Source organism: Sinocyclocheilus rhinocerous, unplaced genomic scaffold, assembly GCF_001515625.1.
Source record: "Sinocyclocheilus rhinocerous isolate Xijiao unplaced genomic scaffold, SAMN03320098_v1.1 scaffold1538, whole genome shotgun sequence".
Classification (NCBI taxonomy): Eukaryota; Metazoa; Chordata; class Actinopteri; order Cypriniformes; family Cyprinidae; genus Sinocyclocheilus; species Sinocyclocheilus rhinocerous.
The window spans coordinates 632,740-650,114 of NW_015661872.1; the positions used below are offsets into that span (position 1 = coordinate 632,740).

The 17,375-nt window shown below is 37.2% G+C and overlaps 1 protein-coding gene across 2 annotated transcripts; it reads right to left on the reverse strand.

Annotated features, from left to right (window-relative positions):
• Window positions 1-2,484: 2,484 nt before the first annotated feature.
• Window positions 2,485-8,122, reverse strand: LOC107726635 (osteopetrosis-associated transmembrane protein 1-like). Of its 2 annotated transcripts, XR_001638288.1 has the most exons (7): window positions 7,629-8,122; window positions 6,651-6,765; window positions 6,381-6,475; window positions 6,180-6,290; window positions 4,627-4,792; window positions 4,166-4,312; window positions 2,486-2,959 (listed from the first exon to the last, which is right to left on the reverse strand). XR_001638288.1 is itself a non-coding variant. In XM_016536296.1 (6 exons), exons 1-6 carry the CDS (start codon window positions 8,007-8,009, stop codon window positions 4,257-4,259), a joined length of 924 nt encoding a protein of 307 aa, XP_016391782.1. In that variant the 5' UTR covers window positions 8,010-8,122; the 3' UTR covers window positions 2,485-4,256. The 2 variants fall into 2 exon arrangements, 1 of the variants encoding a protein (XP_016391782.1); XM_016536296.1 differs by having other exon boundaries at window positions 2,485-4,312.
• Between the last annotated feature and the right edge of the window lie 9,253 nt (window positions 8,123-17,375).

The window sequence follows — 17,375 nt, forward strand, 5'->3', positions numbered from 1 at the left end:
ATACAATGAACCTAGCGTATGATTTATCTCCATGTAGATACTATCAATTGATCAACTGTTAATAAATTCCATATAATTTACAAAAGAGAGAAAACATCAAGTGTGTTTGCTGATATGAGAGAGAATAATATGAGAGAAAGTGATCATGCTCAAACCCTCCTCAATAACCTTTGCCGTTTCCTCTTCAATCCCATTGACCTGAATGATGGCAAGCACAAAATAACAAAGAACTACAGTGATGAGACTGCTTACTTCAGACTTGAGAGATGCTCTTACCATCCTGCGTTAATCAGACAGAGTTAAATATGCAGGGTGTAATTGTGCAGGTCACAACCCCTCATCTTAATTTACACATTATTATGCACTATAAGGCCATAAATCTGTATAAAAATCAACTATAACAAGTTGCATGGAAATTAAGACTGTGACATTTACTTTTGTTTCATGCCCAGATATATTAAGTAAATGTTCTTTTTACAATGAGTGACATGGTTATTTTAAAACTATTTTAAAACTTACTTTTACAGTTAGCATCTTATCAGTGGATATTCAGTTATAGATATTGTAAAATAAAGGTAAATTCCATAAATATTAAATATTTATTTTCATGATCCTAGTCTAATCATTTGAAACCTAAAAGTAGAATATTTGCATGTTAACAATTTATTACGCGGCTCTCCGGAATACTTGATTCTGATTGGTCGTTCACGGAGTCAAGCGATCAAATATTTTCTTTCATGGCGACGCTGGATAGACCGTTCGTCCAGGTAAATGAAACTTATTAATATTACTGTAATATTGTTGCTCGTGCTTGGTGGACTATTTTCTTTGCTACCTGACGGTTTAAGATAATATACAATTGTACAATTGTTCAGTATGAATTCGAAATAGAGAGTAAACAAACATTACCATTAGTAAACGTTTGAGAGTAAAAAAAATATTAGCATCTTGAGTTGAGTGTGTAACATCATGGACATTAATATATAGGCCTTTAGTGAAACAAATGATTTATTTTATCCAGTGCTTTCTGTTTTCGTGTATTGAGCTATTCAGATGCCAAACTAATTTTAGAAATAGTCCTGAATGCAGCTCATGATGAAGACGAAGCACAGTGGCCACCTATTGCCTCCCTCAAATCTTCTCTATTATTGTCTTCAAGAGGCTTTATAGCCGTCTTATCCAGCTGATGGCCCATGCACTGTACCCAAAGATGAGAGGGCAGGGGTGCCCAACAGGGTCAGATGTTTCTGCCCTTATGCCATGGCCCATTATTCAAAAGCTCTTATTCTGCCAGACCCCCTGGGTCTGTGTAAGCCTTGCCGACTGTGATCCTGTTGTCTTATTAAAAGAAGCTACGGGGCACAGAAGTCATCCACCTTAGGTTCCTGACACACCAATCAGCATCTGCGATGTCTCCTCCAGCTGACCTCTCATACGACCTTTGTAATGGGGTTGAATATTTAAGAATGATCAGCAGCAAATGGAGGCTGGAATGGAGAGCTCTACCATCAGCAGTGCTAAGTGACCACTGTGATGAAGTGATGCTATAATCATAATACCATAATCCCATGATCTTCAGACTTTGACCCTTATGAGGTCATAATGGGCCCTTTCATTCAGCAACACATGTTGGCTCTTAAGTGAGAATTCTCTAATTATAAAGCTATATTTCTTCAACAAAGCACCATATTCAACTTTAGCTAATTGAGTTTGCATAACTACCAAAGTTACGCAGAAAGTATGTGTGATTGATGACAGAGCAGATTTATATAGAGTAGATGAAGGAACCTCAAATTACAGATATTAAACAAAAATTACATGAAGGGATGAATGAGAAAAAAATACAAATTTGATAAGTAAACCTAAATTCACAGTATCTCATTTATATCCCAGATACTATTATACAAAAATCGTAGTAAATTTCTTTTGATATTGCTATTATACAAATTTTATCTATCAGTTAGTTGACAAACTGCATACTTTTTCTTGCTGTCTAAAACACCACGTTTATTTGTCCTTTGAGATTTTTTACCCCCAACATAATACTTGACCTTATATGATGGATTAAATGTCATGTTTTGCTATATTTTATCTAACCTGTACTAATTTGAACACATAAGAAACAAAATAACTTATGCTGACATATACATACTACTGTCAATGTTATATTTTTTCCTTACAAACAATATTCAAGCAATATTGAGAATTTTAATAATTAAAAAGCAGAGTGACTGACATTGAATCAAATTACATTTTCCAAATAAATAAATAAAGAATGATTTTCTTAGTCAATTCCTATTAAAGCTCCTTTGGGTAGATTATGGTGCTTGGAAACAAGCCAGAGGGGTTATTATAAAAAGCATGGTAAGAACTCACACTGCTAATCATGCTGTATACAATATATACTAAATAAACAATACAATAAAAAAATAAATAAATATACAATAAAATGAAACACTTTTAGAATGAGTTCTCTTTATTATTCATAATAAAATTACAGCCTTACAAAATGTGAAAATAAAATCACACTTTTGATAGTAAGCAAGTTTTTCCAAAAGAGCACAATCATTAATCAACACACAAAAATGATTTATAATGACAAGTCATCCAAAATCCTAATGGCAACATTTAAACAATGCAGCAGCTAATTTGAAGGTTTGTTGGATCAGTCCCTGCTGAGTTTCAGGCTCAGGGATATTTCATAATGGGCTCACTGCTCAAGGTCCAAAGTCACTGCTCCGATTTTACCAAGGCAAAACGTGATGAAGGATAATCTCACATCCCCCACCAGTTCCCCCTCATCCTCTCCAAGGTTCTTGTCAGGTAAAGTAAGGCTCGGGTCATACATCTCAAAAGGTATTTCAGGTTTTGCGTCAGTTCCTCGAACACGTGGCCATAAAATTCGCCTGGTTGCTACATTTGGCAGTCAGGTCAGGAGTAATGACGTTCACCAACAGATCTGGCATTGCAGGGATGAAAGCGGTCATTCTTGTTAGACATTGCACTCATGAGCCACAAATGAAAAGGCTATTTTTCCCCATATCTTCCTGTACGATCATATGATTGGATAAATCAAGTGAAATGCGCTTAACAGGCAGTGTGATAGGCAATGGCTTGGCTCCATAAGACCAAAAAGCCAATGCAGCTTAACGGATGTGTTGTTACGATTAATCGGCCAAGTAACTTTATCCTACATTTAGATTAGCTGCTAATGACTGGGGAAACAGGTGCTTTGCAATCCAAGGAAAGTCCACGTAAACCTGAAAACAACAAGCCTGTCAATCGCACCAAGGAAGGCTGTAGGAGTTAAGCAAAATTAAAATAGAGGTATGAGGAAGCTATTTGAATTGAAAACTATTTCGCAACTATAGAAGTATGCAAATATCCTATGAATAAACCTTACTGCATTCAGAGTATACAAAATAACACTTTACTTAATGCTATGGTCAACAACATCTGAGTACAAAAAATGAAAGATCTATTAATTAAGCTTTCCTATTCCATGTCTTTTTTAGAATAATTGGTGTGTTCATTAAATATCTGACAGTTTAGTATAGAACCACACAATGGGAGAAGACTATGGCAAATCCATTGTAAAACAAAAAGTGAAGTAAACAGGCACATGGACCATCTAAAGAGGCTTCATGTTGCCTCTTCCATCCTTTACTTTTCTCCGCTACTCACTGCATACACCTTTGACCCTGAATAAAGTATTTGTTACAAGATCTTTCTCTAATGCACATGGAGTGCTTCCAGAAGTGGTACCATTGCCATGTACTGTGTGTGTGTGTGAGTTTGTTATCACCTAGGAAAATAAAGAACAAAAAATGTAACATGGTCTGTTAGTGCAGTAAAAATGCAGAATAACCAGTCTAATGTACAAGATAAATTTCCCTCTTTCGGGATCACATCTCCTTCATACCTTAAATACAATAATATAATACTAGCATCCACTGTAATTATTGAAATCATCACTGATCCTCTGAGAAAATCAGTAGAATTACCAGTAAAACTTGCAATTGGCGTATTTAAATCAATAGTGCAAATCACAAATCGCGCAAAAAAAAATCAGATTTAAATAGGAAATGAATAAAGCATCTGTGGAGCATCATAAAGTCTTTGATCCCGGATGTGCTTGGAGTCCAGGAGAAGATGAGAACCCTACCCATTCATGCTGAAAGTGCCTGTTGGTTTATAGCAGGAGAGGTGAACCAAAGATTCAGTGCCCTCTCTTCCTCTCCTCGCCTCATCTCCACTCAGCTGAATTTGTCTTGGATATTCATTAGGCTGCTGCTAGACTTGACTCTTTTGGCTGTGGATCAGGATGAGAGAATAGATTAGAACTAAACTGGCAAGAGATGCAACAGAATATTCAATGCACAGTTTAACATTGAAGTCAGAGGCCTGCTTAGAGCATTAAAAACACACTTTGTCTTCTACATGTTTTGACAGATGCTAAAATTAGTAGTTTTTGAGACCGCTTGGTTAAATACTGTCTGAAAGTGATTGACCATGAAATCTAAAGCAGTAAGGATCAAGCATGCACAATTAACACTATCAAAGACCTTTGCCCTTTTACTTAAACTTTCTAAAGAGACAATTTGCAAGGCTAGGCAAGTTACTTACGGTGTATAAGCTTGCGCTTCTTTTGTTCTGAGTGCAGGAAGCTGCTTAAGTAAAAGATGATGGGGAGGAAGAGCATGAAGCTGGACACTGCGATGACAGGCACCGTCTCCTCACGAGGTAACAAGCATCTAAAGTTTTTACTCCACAGGTGCTGTGTCATGTTCATCTGAGAAATAAGCAAGGTAATGATACCACAATTCTGATAGTTCAATCATAATCTGCTACCATTACGGCTGGTTCACAATGTACCAACAAAAATGTATTTATTCATTTATTTTAACACCAACATCTAGCAAAAACAGAAGAAATAACAAAAGTAATTCAATTAACAAGAAGCTAAATAAGACATTTAAGATTATGGTGGACAAAAAATCTAAAATACATTGTATCAACAAAAAAACAATGGCTTTTGTTAGATTAGTGTGTTACATTACATTAATGTGCTTGGGAGATGATTTTATGATTTTATCCAAAGGAAAATGTATTTTAGATATACACTTTATAATGGATTTTAATACATTTCCTGGAAATAAAACCAATAACCGTGGTGTTCCTACTGTCTGTAAAGTCTGGAATACACTACACCACTTTTAAAAGAATAGATCATCCAAAAATGAAAATTTGCCATCACTTGGTCACCAATGGATCCTCTGAAGTGAATGGGTGCCGTCAGAATGAGAGTCAAAACAACTAATAAATGCATTACAATTACCCAAAAGTAATCCACACTACTCCAGGCCCCACTAATTAATTTCCTGTGAAAAGCTGCACTTTTGTAAGAAACAAATCTAACATTAAGACTTAATAAACTTTTGGTTAATAACTAATTGGCTTAAATACGAGTCCTCTATCCATAATGTTGCTTTCTCCAGTGAAAAAGTCATCTCATCTGAATCACGAGAGAAATATGCACAAATCAAGCACAAGTGAAAACAGTCCAAAACAGTTCTAAACAAATATGTTGCTGAATTTTAATGTAAGAGGACAACAGAGGATGGACTTTTTTACTGAAGGAAGCGTTATTATGTATTATGGACATGCACTTTTTGGCTTCACAAGAGGTTAATTGATGGACAGAGTAATGTGGATTTCTTGTAGATTATTGTGATGTTTTACCAGCTGTTTGGACTCTCCTCTGACGCCACCCATTCACTAAAGTGGATCCACTGGTGAGCAAGTGATGCATTGCTAAATTTCAAATCTAAACAGTTCGTAAAATATGTTTGATATTCTCCATCTGGATAAAATCATAGTCTAAGGCTAAAAAAAAGGCTGTGCCCCTCATAATAACTCCAACTGCCCAAAATCTGAAGACTGGCTCTGACTTTGGCAACTATCGTCAACTCGTCCAGACTGCAAATTGAAGCAAATTTTTTTTTTTTTTGACAAAAGTCATTGTGTTTTCCAGCCTTTAGTTTGCACAGATGTAGGACTATAGAGGGTGCTGTTTTACAATTCTCCCATAATTCCACATCATAAAACTTAATTTGATAATAACCTAGGACTGTGTTTGAATCAAATAACAGGGTTTGTGTATATTAGTCCATACTCACTGCGTCTTCCAAATCAATGCAGAGCATTTGGTTTTTCTCCATTCTACCATAGACCTCGTTCAACCTTTTGTATGAGGTTTTGCAGTCTTTACACAGTTCAGTGTGGTTCCTCTATTAAGAGAACAGGATACTCTCAAACTCAAGTAATCTCTTTTAACTGAGCTTGTACCCATCTACAGTATATCAGCCATTTGATTTTACCTGATATTGTTCAAAGCAGGAGAGTGACTGATTCAGAGTGGCCATGAAGTAAAGAGTATCATTGGAAAGAGCATCTTGATCTTCATTCAGACATTCTAACGAGCAAAGAATATTAGAATTATTCTCAAAATAATCATAACTAAATAACACAATTTCCTCATACTGCAACAAGTGGTTAAGAGTGAAAATGAAAGAAACATGCTTAAGGGAAGCATGCAGTCTAATGTCAGTTTTAATTGAACCTACAAAATTTCAGGCTATGTTACTTACGCTTGCATTCTGCTGATGTCCAGATCTCATCTAATTTGATGAAGAGGGTATAGAGCAGCATCAACCTATCAGAACGCATCAGGCTGTCATGGCAACTGACATTTCCAGGGGCAGACTATGAGGACAACACATAATCACAAGTCATAAAGTATTTTGCAATTAACTTCTACAGCTGCAGTCCATAACTGATTTGTGACCTAGACCACAAAACAAAACCAGCCTTAAGTCACATGGGTATATTTGTAGCAATAGCCAAAAATACATTGGGTCAAAATTATACATTTTTATTTTAAGCCAAAAATAATAAGATATTAAGTTAAGATCATGTTCCATTAAGATATTTTGTAAATTTCCTACCTTAAATATATCAAAACTTAATTTGTGATTAGTAATATGCAATGCTAAGGACTTCATTTGGACAACTTTAAAGGCGATTTTCTCAATATTTCGATTTTTTTTGCACTCTCAGATTCCAGATTTTCAAATATTTGTATCTCAGCCAAATAATGTCCTATCCTACCAAACCATACATCAATGAAAACCTTATTTATTCAGCTTTCAGCATGTATAAATCTCAATTTAAAAAAAAATTGACCTTTATGACTGGTATTGTGGTCCTGGGTCACATTTTATAACAACAACTTGTACAATGACAAAAAACATACAGTACAGCATACAGTATGTATTGACATCTTTAGTTTTTTTTTGTTTGTTTGTTTGTTTTTTTAAGGTACAATGAGAATATGATACTGATGTGTAACTATTTCAATAGACTTGGTTTATTTTAAAATAACTAAAAATAGCTCTTTAAGCATACTAAAATATTCCAGTCAGTGTGAGTCGGGCTTGGTGAAACAGTGAACACAATCACGAGACATGAGTGCATGTGACTCGTGGAATTCTGTCAACCTTCAAACCACGCAAAAACATTTATAGGCACTTTGGTGTTAAAAATTTCGACTTGGAATGAACACCTACTTTGTCAAATGATATGTTTTTATAAATGTCCTCCAGACTGTTGAAGCCAGTGTAACAGTTCTGACAGACTCTGACAGGTCGTGCGTAAGTCACGAGGCAGTTCGCGAAAGTCACGTAGCGTTGGCCGTAGATGCGAAGCAGTTCAGTACAATACTCGTTGACTTCCAAGTCTTCTGGAAATGTAGATGAAAGACTGAGAGAGTAGAAAGATCCCAGAGTGCTCTTCTGTGATACAGGAATGACTGCTGATGGCAGCTTTAGTGCACTATCGCCATTCATTTCTGAGGGGGAAATAGAGCAGTTAGCAACGGCAATGAAAGTAACAGCCCACTCTGCAAATAAGCATGCTGATACAAATGTAAATCTCGTTAACAATTCCATATCTTATACACTCCAAATACGACACACTGTCGCTCTGCGTTTTGCAACTCTACACAGCTTCCTGTTTTCTTTCTTTTCCCTACGTCTCGGTCACATGACTAGGGTTAGGTAATCTCGCGATGGACGGGATTTCAACTGATAGGTGCACCTGTAATGTCTAAAGTGAAGTTGAAAGAACTGGATATTGAGTCACGTTTCATCCATTTCCAGTTGTTTTGTGTCTATACAATGTACTATTTAAACTAAACTATTTGGTTTAATTTGATCAGAACTAGGCTACGTTTCTATTTCAGAGTTGAATTTCTGCATGTTGATCAGAATTACAGAAAGAGCTGAATAGGGTCAATGATGCCTCTGCCATCTTTTTAACGTAAAATATATGTGATACCCATTTGTTTTTATGAAATATACATTTTACTACTCGTTTATAACATTCTCAATTGTTAGGAAAATAGGCTATATGGTGCTGTTACGGTTTTATTGGAGTTAAAAAGTTGCAGAATGAGTATATTTTCGTTCTAGTTTTTGATCATGCACACAGAATATAGTCTATTTGTTTTATTTATCCCTATCAATATGAATCTATTAGTCAATGTGAACAACATAAACGCAAACACTTCATTTAAACCGTTTAAAATCGGGATTAATAAACAGTCGAATATATTTCTAACTGTATTCTTTTTGTATTTCATTATTCTGTGTGTGTTTGGAGACAGTGTCTTTATGAAAACGCTCTGCATCCTCTCTCTTCTCGGTTTTTGACACCGCGTGCAATTTTGTGAATGTGTAGGCTATAGCGCGCGCGGCCAAAAAATAATTACGGAGTCAAGGTAAACGATCTGGGCTCCGTTTCTGATTGTGTTAATTGTCGCAAACCCTCGAATCAAGCCACTGCAGTCAATGGTCTTTAATGTGAAATTAGTGCCTCTTGATAACTTGCAGTCCGCGGCAATTCTGCAGTCATGAGAGCCTGATGGAAATGGGGGAATGAGAATGCCTCGCATTAAGGGCTATTCTACTGCGTGCGCTGATGTCTGAGGGTAAATTCGCAGGTTTTATGTCGTGGATTGTGGCATTAGCTCTCCACTACTACAGTGTAGCAGCTCTGTTATTGTGATAGCCTTAAATTGGATGATCCAAGTCATCCCTCCACTCCTCCCCCCGGCAGCTGAATTCATTGGTTTGCGAGCAGGGAGTTTATGAACGAGGTATTGAACCTACAAAATCATACAGTGATACCAAGAGGACGTTTGCAGTGAAAATACCCCCAAATATTTTATATATATTATATATGTTACGTTACCTCACATGTCCTGGAAGAAATAAAGATTATCGATCATTGTGAAACTAATCAGGTTTTTATACAGGTAGGCCTACAATTACCATGTGCATTAAGGACTTCATTTGAATGCACAACGGAGACAGAGGCAATTGAAAGAGGACAAAAATCACTAATTAGGCTGCCTAAGTGAAGTATCTTCATCGACTGGAGAGCTCTTAAGCAAAGGGATGAGCCTGGATAACTTGGCGTAAATTCTGAAAATTATCAATGTGCGTGGCTCAAGATTATCCTAATGACTTTTTAAAACGAAAAGCAGGTTTTCAAGGAACTACAAGAGACATTGATTTCATGGGTCATCTGACCCTCACAATGATTTCTGAGGTAAATGAGGCATGTGATCGTGATGACATTATCCCGAGATTAATTATTTTGTTCTTCCAATTAAGGCGTTTAAAATCTTAAAACAAAATTCTGCCATTCAAATAAAAACTTTTGGATTAAACACCAATAACAGCTGCACAACTGAATGTGGATTCTTTGATCGTTTGTCTTGGTGAATAACTTAATTGACAGTTAATGAATTTTTGATAGGCCTGTCTTGATAAAATACAAATACTACATATTAAAATTTTAAGATTAAAAAATAAATGCGATTCGGTCTCGTTTTTTTTTCTGCAGTGTAGCTTGACTGTTCGCGCTTCAGTGCCTTAACTTTGACTTGGTAATTCATGACTCGGACTATAGGGACCAGTTAAGGGTTAACTAAAGACTGCGCGCTTTAAGCCGTAGTCTAAACCTGGAGAGAGAGGAGCTGTAAAGTTATGCAGAAGTTATTCTCCATCCTTTGGGACGTCCCTAATCCCCCAAAACCGCGTTCTTTTATGTGAGAACTGTGCCTCTTTTCTTGTTTTGCGCTGCCTATACAACATAAAGTCAGACTGCATTTAATGCTTATGGCGGGATGTGAGGGGGATTTTGCAAATGCGAGGCCCCCTTTCGCCGAAATATTGCTCTCTAAACGTCGTGTGAGTCTACCAACCCAAAGCGACCCCAGATTCTCCCCCCGGTGTCTGACTCGAATGACAAACCAGCCTGATTTCACTGCATCGCTGGGAAATGTTGGGGCTGATAATAGAGATTTCGCTTTCATTTTTTACGGTTGACTTGGTTATTGTTGCTTTTCTTTTGCCCTGATTCCTTCCAGGGATTAGGCCTGACTTCCCCACTAGCAGCGGCCAAAGTGAACCGAACTGGGGATGACAACTGACGAGGATCAAGGCTTGGGCTATTCTGCCCTCTGAGAGGTATGTGAACCGAGAAGAGCTGGACAGGAGAAAAGCCCTTGGACAGGAGAAACGCGCTCTCAATGTTCAATGAACGGATGCCCCTAAATAGCTTAGAGAGCCCTGCAGCCTAATTAATTACTCCTAAATTTCTCATTAAAACGTGAATATCAGGACCTCACTATTTTACATACTATAAATGGTGGTCCTATATAAATTTTTTTTACAAATAATAAAATAAAATTCAGAACAAAACTGAGACAACTTTTAAAGAGGAGATTATCCTACAGTTGCCCCATTAAAAGTAAAACAAAACAAGAGTGGGATAAGAGATGGTAAGAGATTGTAGTTAGTAATTTCTATATGACAGTACCTTTTTAAAGAGTTACAAACTGCGATACACAGTTTCTTTTTCCCCCCAAGTGGGATATAGGCCAAATGTGGTGTTAGATTTTTAGCATACACTAAAAAGGTACAAAAGCTGTCACTGGAGCAGCAGGCTACCTTTTCAAAGGCCTACACCTTTGTACCTAAATATATGATTATGTTTTGTACCTAAAGATATTGGTAACTTAAAGGTACATATTATTACAAAAGTATACCATTTGAAAAGGTTTATACACATTTTTTAACAAAAAATTTGGAAAATTTGTATTTTGTTTAGAATTAGTTCTACACTCTAAAAAATGCTGGGTTAAATACAACCCAGCGCTGGGTAAAATATGGACAAACCCAGCGATTGGGTTGTTTTCAACCAACAGTTGGGTTAAATGTTTAACCCAACCTTCTGGGCAGTAACCCCACCGCTGGGTCATAGGAGCATATGTGTTCCTGCTGGAATACAAAAAATGTATATCAGTTTGGTGGTCAAGGTGGAACACTGGTCTGTGAGGTCGATCTCGGCCCCAATTCATACAATTCAAGCTGATCCATCATCTAGATCAGTTTGGACCAGCTAATGACCATAAATGACCTGGATGGTCTAACTAGAGACCATGTAAAACCAGCTACCTTTCACAGGGGCAGTACCTTTACCTTATTTTCATACGAATTATTGAACTGTATTTTATGTGTCCTCCTCATCTCTTATTCTTAACTGTTTTAATTAATCTAAATAAATTTTTAAATCATTTAAAATTTTTAAATTCCTTGCTTTAATTGTTGTGATTATTTTTATGATTATTTAAATTCCTTTTATGTAAAGAACGTTGAATTACCATTGTAATTGAAATGTGCTATATACATAAACTTGTCTTGCCTTATTCACCCCTAAAGGGTGCATAGTACCTTAAATGGACATATACCTAAATGGTACGTATTAATACCTTTTGAAAGGGTACCCACCATTATGCCATGTTATGTTAGCTGATAAAAGCATGGTGATTAATGAACATAATATGTCAGAGCCGTTTGACACATCCTGAAAGTTTCTGTTCTGCTTTAGCAAAACAACTTCTGCTAACAGGCTAAACTTTGCTTCTGGCTAGACCTTCACAAAAAATATAATTTTACAACTAGGCCTACATATATGCTGGTGGGTTTTATTAAACATATTCTAATAGAGGAATATGTGTTTTCTCAAAAAGCACAAGTCCTGTATGATGTTTTTATTCACCCTGTGAAAAAATTGTGGATTGTATCAATTGTTTTACTATTAAAAAAACACATTTGAACTGAGTGGTAGCACTAATCAATGATGTCTTGAGCTTGTCTCCCTCAACTAGACATGTTGACCATTCATGAAGAAGTTAATCTTTGTTGACGGTGTTGTGCTCCACTGTCGGCCCGCTTGGCTCGCAGATCCAAGTCTCCAACAACCAGGCGGGATAATTACCAAACATGTAGCCGACGAACTCGATTCACAATGGTGCATTGACTTCCTCACTGTTGGTCGCCTCTGTGGAGCGCCACGGCGAGGCCATCGCTCCACGCAAGTCACCCCAGGCATCGTTCACCCGGAACGGAAGGCAGGGACGTCTTGTTTCATAACAAGACACGATGCTGACTTCTTTCAGCTCCAGCGAACTGGACATAAAACACGGCTGACAACCTCCAGCACAGGACGATCAGAGAGGGAGAAGGGGGTGGTTAGAGTTAGCTTTCTCTGGGGAAAAAGAGTTACAGTTAGAGTTTACTAAGTGGACTTAAACTGCATGAACATTTTAGCAATATTTTACAGGTCACTTTTTGTTGCGCCTAGGATTTACTCTTTGTGTAATGTTATCGTCTTGGACTTATAGTGACAACCTAGAGGCCTGGGTCCACCAAACGAAAAAAGTCAGCCATGATTGTTTTTTTTTTTAACTGAGAAAATGCATCCGAAATCATATAATTCCCTCATCTATAGTAGGCAAAAAACAGTATATGAAAAGAGAAGTATGTCCGAATTCATAGTATTCATAATCATTTGGTGTGCATCCGATGGACACTTTACTATCCCATGACCATGAGGCCTCAGGAAAGGATTCGTGAATGACTGTGAAGTGATGCAACTGATGCTGGATCCTTTTTTTACGGTCACAAAGTATTACTGATTCAAAAGAAGTGCCTACCTGATGAAGCCAAAGAGTCCAATAATGGAAGCAAATGGCATTCAGCTGGTCATGTGATCTAGAAATGGCCACCTCCATTAGGAGACCCCCTTCATGTAAAATAAAACTGCTTTTATAAGGCTACTCATTTACAGAGTCTTTAAAAACATAAATCATATAAAGATTAAAAATGCAATGAATTTCTTCATGTAAAACTTCTTTAAAGAGAGGGAAAATTGCACCTTTAAGAGCCTTAGTCAATTTCCCTGCAATATGTAATATCATTTATCATATTTTTATTTACACTTGACTGAAACAAATGTTAACTTTAATCCAACATAATAAAAGTGAATAAATTTTTATGGTTTGGTGAGCTGGCAGTTTCACCAGTGATAGCGTTGAATGAAAGACCCCCCTACAACTTTTTGTTAGTTGCCAACTATGAACTTTTTTTGCCCTGAAGAGCAGTTCAGTGCAAGTCGGTTCTCATTCACTGGCTGGCTTTTGTGGGCCGCCCTCGCTTTCATTCCTCCGTGCGTTACACCAATTAAAGGAGGACGTGCAGCAACTGTAATGGCCCGAAGAGTGATTGTTTTTGACAAGCAACAAAACACATAGATCCACCCCTCCGATTAGGACGGCCGGGGGGAGGGTGTATTTTAGGGAGGTAGTGCTCAGCCCAGTCAGTGCCCTTAAAGCAGCATGAACTATGAGAGGAGGGGTATGGCCTTCAAGGGAAGGGTTTTTTTTCTCAAAGACCGGTCATGTCAAACAGGAGGACAGAAAGATACCCAGCCTCCCCCCTACCAAGCTTTATACACACTATACGGCTTGCCTGCGTACAAGTGTCAGCATTAGCTTTTACCACACCAGGGCTCAGTTTGAGAAGCCTGGAATTCCAGAAGCAATGAAATTCCTAAAGAGCCTGATCTCAACACGCAGACCAAATCCCACAAAGATTAAATCCAAAATTAAGCTTTGCTTGGTGATTTATATCAGTCATAAATAATCAAATAAAAAGAGCAGCTTGGCTTTATGTGGCCAGGACAATATAGTTCCTGAAGGAATTTCCCTTCTGTGTGACGTGTAATGTTAGTGAGATTCTTACTGTCTTCTTAAGTGATCTAATCACTAATACACCTTCAGCCTTCACTCAAAGACTTGACTTACAATTTAAAGTCTGTTAGACAACTGTTATCTAATTCTGCAACAGAAATTATTTTCTGCATGTCAGTACTCTAAAAAATTGGCAGCTGTGGTTGCCAGAAATTCACAGTTAAAATGTATATTTTGCGTATAATGGAATGGCATATTGATGCATTTACTACATCTTATAACCTTATATTTCATTAAATTATGTAATGTTAATATACCAATTGAACTACAAAAATTTGCTTTAACCTTAAAATGTACTTATAACCAACAGGATAATAGAGGTGGTAAAACAGAAATGTGATGAATCAGAGTTTATAAAACTCTGGCCAATACAGATGGTATATAGATGGTGTAACACATGACACTAAAATAATAAAATAAACATTAACTACATAATATAAAATGTAACACAAAACACACTTATTACGTGTTTGGCAATGAGAGCAAACTAAATGATTTTGTCACGCTTCATTTTAAGCTCCCAATTCTTGCCATTAACTATAACTTTTGCCTCAATATACTCCTAATTTGCTGCTTATTAATAGTTAGTAATGTATAGTTGGTAGGATTAGGGATGTCGAATATGGTCATGCAGAATATGTGCTTTATAAGTACTAATAAACAGCCAATATGTTAATAATAGGCATGCTAATAAGCAATTAGTTAATAGTGAGAATTGGTCCTTAAAGTGTTACCAATTATTTATATAAAACATACTCATGTGTCGCGTAGATATCGTTTTACTGCAAATATATACTAATTAAAATTTAATTTATTGTTTACACCAATTTTTTATAGTTTTTACTTGCAAAAAACATACATTTCACAACATCTTACAGTGTAATTACATATAATGCAATGTTAATCCATTTACACCGTATATATTAAGTTCAGTTTTTACTGTAGCATTTTTAGCATTTTTCTGTAAAAATAAAAAAAAGCATCAGGAGTAATATTATGCAATTATTTCAACTGAAAATATTTGCTGAAAACATATTTGGCAAATGGAAACAGTCTGTCTCTGTTCATATTTAATACATATTAAACTTGTATTTTTTTCATGACAATTGTCACAAATAATTGTGTAAACAGAGGAACCATACCAGTGCAGAAGCTTTTGTTAGAGCCATATAGATGAAATTATTCAAATATGATGGACTGCCGAGCCAACAGTCATTCTGGAATGTAACAATACACAAATATAAGGCCGATACTAATATTGATCTGAAACGAAATGCATAACTGCTCATGAATTGATTACGGTAACGCATTGAGGCAAATCCGGCTGCGGTGGAACGCAGATGCCAGGTGAAAACCGGCTCTGATCAGCAGGGGTGCGTATGCATTTTGCTCCTTTAGAGAGAAAGCTTTGGCCCAGATGCAGCCATGTTAACTTTGAGTGGCCCCCCCAACGCACTCCTTCCCACTCTTCCCAAGCCCCCAGGTTGCTTTTGCATGACATCATTGCTGAAGCATTCCCCCCAAGCCCCTGTGAATCTCCCCGTCCTTACTCCCATTGAGCCTCTGCAAGCCATACGTTTCTTTCTCTCCCTCTCCTTTTTTCCCCTCCTTCTCTTTCTCGTCCTCCTCTGCTTCCACCAATCCCCTCCCTTTTTCCTTAACCAGGAGAAGGCATTGTTTGGGGCAAGGGCCTGATCAAAAAACGCGGCCCGCCCAAACTGCGGCCTTTCTGTAAATTCAATAAGCCCACCTTAAAGATTTGCCTAATTAATGGATGACATCTTTGGCTGGAGGAGAGGCGAGGTATTTTGCTCGGGCTCGCTCATTGTTGGCCTCCTAATTAACTTTCCCAGGTCAGCCCGGGTCTCAGCAACCTGGGAGAGAAGAGCTTCATTGTGAGAGGAGCTGTAAACTTACTTTTTTTGCCTCGGCACTTAAAAGGGAAAGCAACTATAGGGAACAGAAAATATCCTATTTAAGGCCTTTGTGAGTGAACTGCCTGCACATGGTCCAATAAAGGAAGTCTTTTTAAATAAGCGTTCATGGTCCTCCCCACAGTCCTCCTCTCCCCTCCCTCTCTCTTCTCCTCTTTTCCTTTTCGGAGCGAAGCAGAAAGGTTATGAATGATAGTTTGGGGTCTAAGGAGTGAGGGGCAAGGGCCAGTCTTCTGTGTACCATTTGTGTTTGAACCTTTTGAGAAAGTCCGAATTTGGGGGAAAAACCTTTCTGGTCTGTCTGGCAACTGTATGATTAGCGTTTCTCACTAGGAAGACGAGAAATTAGAAGTTTGACGTACTTATTGTCTCTTTCAATTAGGCCACCTACAACGGAGATAGTCGTGGCGACGGATGCAATTCACGTAAACGTAACACACTAATATCGAGCTTAATGAAGATAAAGCTGATCGCAGAGAATGAACGGAAACAACACCACAAATCACTCTTTGGGAAAACAATGAATCCATCAGTTTCACCTAAAAACACCCCGCCCCAGCTCCGATGTCGTCTCACCTCCCCTCCCTCTACACCCTCTGTCTGATCCCAAAATCCAAGCCTCCTCATGTAATGAGCGGGGTGTGATCTTCCCACAGTCACTGAGGCCAGCTTCAGCATCAAAACATCAGCTATTTTAACTCTCTCTGACCTTTACGGTCATTGGGTGGCCCAAAGACCAAACTTCGCTAGTGTAAAATAAATAAAATACAGTATTAAGCTATTCCAATTTTTTTTTTAAACTGAATTTAAACTGAAGTTGTTAACGTCTGTAAGATGTATTATTACATAATAATAGTTTCCATAACTGGTGGACATGTACAAATGAAATTCACAAGACAAGAGGATTATAATAGCTAATAATGATTTTTTTTGACAAGTTAAAAGTTAAAAATAGATAGATAAAAAATACATACATTTTGTAACTGAATTTTCATTTGAATTATTATTTTTCTTCTCTATATTTATTCAGTAGCTAAACACTGTATTGCATGTATGTCAAAATAAAACAAAAGGTGCACAAGTGAACTTGACAAATGTATTAAATGATCAAAGTCTATGAAATATTTTTCTTGTATTTGTTTTTTTGTATTGAATAATTGTTGCTGGACATCTTTACATACTTAATGGTTAGTAGAAAAAAGATACTTTTTACTTGATTT

What these genes read in the sequence shown, in the direction of transcription:
- LOC107726635 (XM_016536296.1), bottom strand. Translation starts at nt 8,009, where the DNA reads ATGGAATTGTTAACGAGATTTACATTTGTATCAGCATGCTTATTTGCA. An exon ending in AAAACATATCATTTGACAAA is followed by an intron (nt 6,766 to 7,628) that starts GTAGGTGTTCAT and finishes TTGTCCTCATAG; the next exon opens with TCTGCCCCTGGAAATGTCAG. An exon ending in CCTGCTTTGAACAATATCAG is followed by an intron (nt 6,291 to 6,380) that starts GTAAAATCAAAT and finishes TTCTCTTAATAG; the next exon opens with AGGAACCACACTGAACTGTG.